Source organism: Salmo trutta, chromosome 12 (genome assembly GCF_901001165.1).
Source record: "Salmo trutta chromosome 12, fSalTru1.1, whole genome shotgun sequence".
In the NCBI taxonomy this organism is placed as follows: Eukaryota; Metazoa; Chordata; class Actinopteri; order Salmoniformes; family Salmonidae; genus Salmo; species Salmo trutta.
This window is the reverse complement of record NC_042968.1, coordinates 42,016,713-42,023,562: the sequence shown is the minus strand read 5'-3', so window position 1 is coordinate 42,023,562 and position 6,850 is coordinate 42,016,713. Positions and strand designations below refer to the sequence as shown.

The following is a 6,850-nucleotide window of genomic DNA, read 5'->3' as shown; positions in this document are numbered from 1 at the left end:
ATCATATAACCTAACTCAGTTAGCTAGGTCGTTGACTTTCCTCCTTGTATCATATGATATAAGCTAACTCAGTTAGCTAGGTCGTTGACTTTCCTCCTTGTATCATATGATATAACCTAACTCAGTTAGCTAGGTCGTTGACTTTCCTCCTTGTATCATATAACCTAACTCAGTTAGCTAGGTCGTTGACTTTCCTCCTTGTATCATATGATATAAGCTAACTCAGTTAGCTAGGTCGTTGACTTTCCTCCTTGTATCATATGATATAACCTAACTCAGTTAGCTAGGTCGTTGACTTTCCTCCTTGTATCATATGATATAACCTAACTCAGCTAGGTCGTTGAGTTTCCTCCTTGTATCATATGATATAACCTAACTCAGTTAGCTAGGTCGTTGACTTTCCTCCTTGTATCATATGATATAACCTAACTCAGTTAGCTAGGTCGTTGACTTTCCTCCTTGTATCATATACGCTAACTCAGTTAGCTAGGTCGTTGACTTTCCTCCTTGTATCATATACGCTAACTCGATTAGCCAGGTCGTTGACTTTCCTCCTTGTTATTATAGATTAGCTAAATATGAACAGAGACAATGTTTATTTAAAAGATTTAATGTTTGTATTCGATTATTTATTTGGTCCACCAAGGTTAGCCGGATAGATTAGGGCAGAATATGCTCGTACATTGTTATTTGTATAGATGACAGCAACATATATGAAAAGTAACATTACATAGTTTTCAGTACAGTTAGAGCCTTCACTGGCCAACGCAGCGTATACTGTAGATGTATACAGTACATCACTTTAGATAAACAGTTTACAAAATGAACCCCCATTTCAAGATAGATTGATATTATGTCAGTAAAATGATTGTTAATCAAAGGGAAAACTCAAAGAGTTAAGTGGATATTTCCTCCCAAAACAAGATAAACCTATAGAAACAATGAACACTGGACTTTTCAATACTGTTGTCCATATAAATCACCTCTGTTTGCACAGCAGTTAGATCAACTATCATTGACCCCTTAAATCAGACATCTGAAAAACATTACAAAGAAAAGCAAAGACAAAACCAAAAACACATTTTATAGATCCTTCATCAAATTTCTATATTTATTTTTATTGCACCCTTGTCCAATTACAATCATTGATTCTGGAGGGAATTGTGTAAACCAAAAACAACAACATTCCTATCATTGATGCAGATATTATCAAAATGATTTCATAAACGGTCAAATTATCACATACTTTTTCTTCTCCATAAGGCAGCAGTGACTCATTAGTAAACAGGACTGTAAACACTAATGCATGGCTTTTCTTTAGTGCAAATGCATGTTGGGCTGGGCAGTAGCAGTGTGTTGGGCTGGGCAGTAACAGTGTATTGGGCTGGGCAGTAGCAGTGTGTTGGGCTGGGCAGTACCAGTGGGTTGGGCTGGGCAGTACAGTAGCAGTGTGTTGGGCTGGGCAGTAGCAGTGTGTTGGGCTGGGCAGTACAGTAGCAGTGTGTTGGGCTGGGCAGTACAGTAGCAGTGTGTTGGGCTGGGCAGTACAGTAGCAGTGTGTTGGGCTGGGCAGTACAGTAGCAGTGCGTTGGGCTGGGCAGTACAGTAGCAGTGTGTTGGGCTGGGCTGGGCAGTACCAGTGTGTTGAGTTGGGCAGTAGCAGTGTGTTGGGCTGGGCAGTACCAGTGCGTTGGGCTGGGCAGAACAGTAGCAGTGTGTTGGGCTGGGCAGTACAGTAGCAGGAACAGTGTGTTGGGCTGGGCAGTACAGTAGCAGTGTGTTGGGCAGTACAGTAGCAGTGTGTTGGGCTGGGCAGGACAGTAGCAGTGCGTTGGGCTGGGCAGTAGCAGTGTGTTGGGCTGGGCAGTACAGTAGCAGTGTGTTGGGCTGGGCAGTACAGTAGCAGTGTGTTGGGCTGGGCAGTAGCAGTGTATTGGGCTGGGCAGTAGCAGTGTGTTGGGCAGTACAGTAGCAGTGTGTTGGGCTGGGCAGTACAGTAGCAGTGTGTTGGGCTGGGCAGGACAGTAGCAGTGTGCTGGGCAGTACAGTAGCAGGAACAGTGTGTTGGGCTGGGCAGTACAGTAGCAGTGTGTTGGGCTGGGCAGTAGCAGTGTATTGGGCTGGGCAGTAGCAGTGTGTTGGGCAGTACAGTAGCAGTGTGTTGGGCTGGGCAGTACAGTAGCAGTGTGTTGGGCTGGGCAGTACAGTAGCAGGAACAGTGTACAGGCTGATCAGTGGTGACCTACTGAGTAGCGATTACGTCAGGCTGGGTAATCAGGACTTCATGCTGGGTAATCATGACATCATTCTGGGTAATCAGGACCTCATGCTGGGCAGCGGTGACATCATTCTGGGTAATCATGACATTATTCTGGGCAGCGGTGACATCGTTCTGGTCGGTGATGACATCAACACTTGTCTCCCAGTTTGAGAAAGCGCTGTGATTTTTGCTTCACCATCCGATGCTGCCTCTGGGCCGACTGCGCCTGCTCTATGGCCTCACACAGTTTCTACAGAGGAGAAGGAGAGGCCGTTAGGTAGTGTGGGTCGAGCACAAGCACACACACACACACACACACAAAAAGGTGTATTATTGGGACCTGGGCAGTGGCAGGGTACTTGAGGTGCAGCACTCTCATGGGTTCCAGTCCATCTCTCTTTTGGAACTTCAGCTTGTTCTGTTCCTGCCGTCAGATAAAGAGATTCAGTCCCAATACAATACTTGTTCTGTTCCTGTCGTCAGACAAAGAGATTCAGTCCCATTACAATACTTGTTCTGTTCCTGCCGTCAGACAAAGAGATTCAGTCCCAATACAATACTTGTTCTGTTCCTGCCGTCAGATAAAGAGATTCAGTCCCAATACAATACTTGTTCTGTTCCTGCCGTCAGACAAAGAGATTCAGTCCCAATACAATACTTGTTCTGTTCCTGTCGTCAGACAAAGAGATTCAGTCCCAATACAATACCCAAGGAGATAAGGATGCAAGTAACTAAGTAAGTGAGTGAATTTTTAAAATAGTTCTGACTGGACCTAAGGATGCTAGTTAATGTGTCAGGTAAAGATGTCTCAGCCAGACCTTGCAGTAGATCACCAGGTCCCCTCCTTCCACGTATGGAGGCCTTGAGAAATACTCAAACAGACACTCCCACTCTTTGTTGAAGTGTCCCACAAACTCCACCTCCTTCACACACATCACTCTCCTGTAGGAAAACAAGAGATGTCACGGGGTCTAGGAGTTACAACGTGACAAAAAGTGGCAAAATACATGACAACCTCAATATTGGAATAACTGTACTTCATCGACAGTAACGTTAATTCATACACAATGAATGCAGGAGTGTTTAATTAATGAATATATAGATACTGTAGATCTACTGTATATAGTAGTATCTATCTATATACAGTACCTGTCAAAAGTTTGGAGACACCTACTCGTTCTAGTTAATTTTTTACTATTTTCTGCATTGTAGAATTTTAGTGAAGACATCAAAACTATGAATTAACACATACGGAATCATGTAGTAACCAAAAAAGTGTTAAATCAAAATATATTTTAGATTTGAGATTCTTCAAAGGAGCCACCCTTTTCCTTGATGACATCTTTGCACACTCTTGGCATTCTCTCAACCAGCTTCATGAGGTAGTCACCTGGAATGCGTTTCAATTAACAGGTGTGCCTTGTTAAAAGTACATTTGTGGAATTTCTTTCCTTCTTAATGTGTTTGAGCCAATCAGTTAGGTTGTGACAAGATAGGGGTGGTATACAGAAGATAACCATATTTGGTAAAAGACCAAGTCCATATTATGGTAAAAACAGCTCAAATAAGCAAAGAGAAACGACAGTCCATCATTACTTTAAGACATTGTCAGTCAATCCAGAAAATTTCAAGAACTATGAAAGTTTCTTCAAGTACAGTCGCAAAAACCATCAAGCGCTATGATGAAACTGGCTCTCATGAGGACCGCCACAGGAAAGGAAGACCCAGAGTTCCCTCTGCTGCAGAGGATAAGTTCATTAGAGTTACCAGCCTCAGAAATTGCAGCCCAAATAAATGCTTCAGAGTTCAAGTAACAGACACATCTCAACATCAACTGTTCGGAGGACACTGCGTGAATCAGGCCTTCGTGGTCGATTTGCTGCAAAGAAACCACTACTAAAGGACACCAATAAGAAGAAGAGACTTGCTTGGGCCAAGAAACACGAGCAATGGACATTAGACTGGTGGAAATCTGTCCTTTGATCTGATGAGTCCAAACTAGAGATTTTTGGTTCCAACCGCCGTGTCTTTGTGAGACGTAGAGTAGGTGAACGGATGACTTCCGCATGTATGGTTCCCACCGTGAAGCATGGAGGAGGAGGTGTGAGGTGTGGGGGTGCTATTCTGGTGACACTGTCAGTGATTTATATAGAATTCAAGGCACACTTAATCAGCATGGCTACCACAGCATTCTGCAGCAATACACCTTCCCATCTGGTTTGCGCTTAGTGGAACTATCATTTGTTTTTCAACAGGACAATGACCCAAAACACCTCTAGGCTGTGTAAGGGCTATTTGACCAAGAAGGAGAGTGATGGAGTACTGCATCAGATGACCTGGCCTCCACAATCCCCCGACCTCAACCCAATTAAGATGGTTTGGGATGAGTTGGACCCCAGAGTGAAGGAAAAGCAGCCAACAAGTGCTCAGCATATGTGGGAGCTCCTGCAAGACTGTTGGAAAATAATTCCAGGTGAAGCTGGTTGAGAGAATGCCAAGAGTGTGCAAAGCTGTCATCAAGGCAAAGGGTGGCTATTTTGAATAATCTCAAATATATTTGGATTTGTTTAACACTTTTTTGATTACTACATGACTTCATATGTGTTATTTCACAGTTTTGATGTCTTCACTACTATTCTACAATGTAGAAAATATAAAAAATAAAGAAAAACCCTGGAATGAGTAGGTGTGTCCAAACTTTTGACTGGTACTGTAGGTACACACACAGTGCATTCGGAAAGTATTCAAACCCTTTCCCTTTTGCCACAATTTGTTACATTACAGCCTTATTCTAAAATGGATTAAATACATTTTTTCCCTAATCAATCTAAACACAATACCCAATGACAAAGCTAAAACAGGTTTTTATAAAATGTTGCTAATTTATTACAAATTAAAAACTGAAATACCCTATTTACATAACCATTCAGACCCTTTGCTATGAGTCTCTAAATTGAGCTCAGGTGCATCCTGTTTCCATCGATCATCCTTGAGACGTTTCTACAACTTCATTGGAGGCCACCTGTGGTAAATTCAATTGATTGGACCCGATTTGAGGTGTGTGCCTTTCCAAGTCATGTCCAATCAATTGAATTTACCACAGGTGGAGTCCAATCAAGTTGTAGAAACATCTCAAGGCTGATCAATGGAAACAGGATGCACCTGAGCTCAATTTAGAGTCTCATAGCAAAGGGTCTAAATACTTATGTAAATAAGGTATTTATATATTTTTTACTTGTAATAAATTTGCAAAAATGTCTAAAAACTTGTTTTCAATTTGTCATGAGGTATTGTGTTTAGATTGATGAGAATTTGTATTTATTTAATCCATTTTTGAATAAGGCTGTAAAGTAACAAAAATGTGGAAAAAGTCAAGGGGTCTGAATACTTTCCTTGAATGCACAATTTGTTAAAGACCTTTTCAGTTAAAGTGTCTTCTCAAACCAGTATCCCCAATATACAACACAAAATGTCTACCCTGAGGCACTAGTCACGTTGAACTGAAGTCTTCCATAATGTACCTGTTGGTCACTATAATGTTGGTCTTCCTGTGTCCAGGGTATAAACAGTGTTCTCTGAAGATCTCCCCTTCCAGCTGCTTGATCTCTGACCTCTGAAGGAGCAGTGTCCATGTGTGGAAACATACAATACGTTAGCTGTGTTCGAATACCCATACTAACTTCCTGTATACTACATACTATTAGTATACTGTAAACCGAACGGTATCGTTTCAGTCGAGCGTACTAGAGCGTCGCCTGTCTACCGGAAGTTGATGCTGTTGCTATGCAACCTCTTGCTAGCTTGTTAGCATAACAAACGACTAGCTAAACATTTTACGATTTCGGGTGTGTTCGTAAAAATCTGGGGTGCCGTAGTGCACTCTGGGCCTTCGTCAAATCCAGAGCGTTGACAGATTGTCCGTTTGTAAAATTGAGAGCGTTTCGCTCTCGGAGCGTTCAGAGCGCACACGAGGAGTAGGGTTGATCCGAGCGTTCAACGGCAGTCAAGCACCCAAGCTAACTGGCTAGCTACTTCCAGACACCTCACTCTGACCATTATACTCGCCCTAGCAGAGCTGGTTAGGCTGTTTTCATGTTATCCAGAGCCTTGGTGACTGGAACTGTGTTCCTGGCAACAATTGAATATATATATATTTTTGCTGACGTTTATTGACACCGGCCATAGTCTACGAGTGTTGAGCGTTTTGTAAATTCATCAGTTATTCTGCGCGAGAGTGTTCTGAAATCAGAGTAGATCGCCAGAGTTAACAACGTCGATTGAAACGCACAACGACTATACCACATAGCTAAGAATGATGTGAATAATCAAGTCAATAAACGTTGGGTAGTTAGTTAGTTAGTTAGCAGATGTATTAGTAGCCAACTAACGTTAGGTAACCAGCTAACATACTGGTACATACTGCTGTAATGCTATGCGGTTCATAAGGATAGCGTAGCTAACATACCGGTACATACTGCTGTAATGCTATGCGGTTCATAAGGATAGCGTAGCTAACATACCGGTACATACTGCAGTAATGCTATAGGTTCGTAAGGATAGCGTAGCTAACATACCGGTACATACTGCAGT

General features: G+C 42.4%; 1 protein-coding gene across 2 annotated transcripts in view; it reads right to left on the bottom strand.

Moving 5' to 3' along the window:
* Positions 1–607: 607 nt before the first annotated feature.
* The window catches only part of LOC115203560 (vacuolar protein sorting-associated protein 13C), a 248,732-nt gene continuing 242,489 nt past the window's right edge, over positions 608–6,850 (bottom strand). For both annotated transcript variants that reach the window (XM_029768341.1, XM_029768340.1), the window contains exons 81-84: positions 5,782–5,873; positions 3,079–3,202; positions 2,601–2,684; positions 608–2,510 (exon numbers count right to left, since the gene is read on the bottom strand). In XM_029768341.1, coding sequence (XP_029624201.1) covers positions 2,409–2,510; positions 2,601–2,684; positions 3,079–3,202; positions 5,782–5,873 — 402 coding nt within the window. In that variant the 3' untranslated portion in view covers positions 608–2,408. The remainder of the gene's footprint in view (positions 2,511–2,600; positions 2,685–3,078; positions 3,203–5,781; positions 5,874–6,850) is intronic.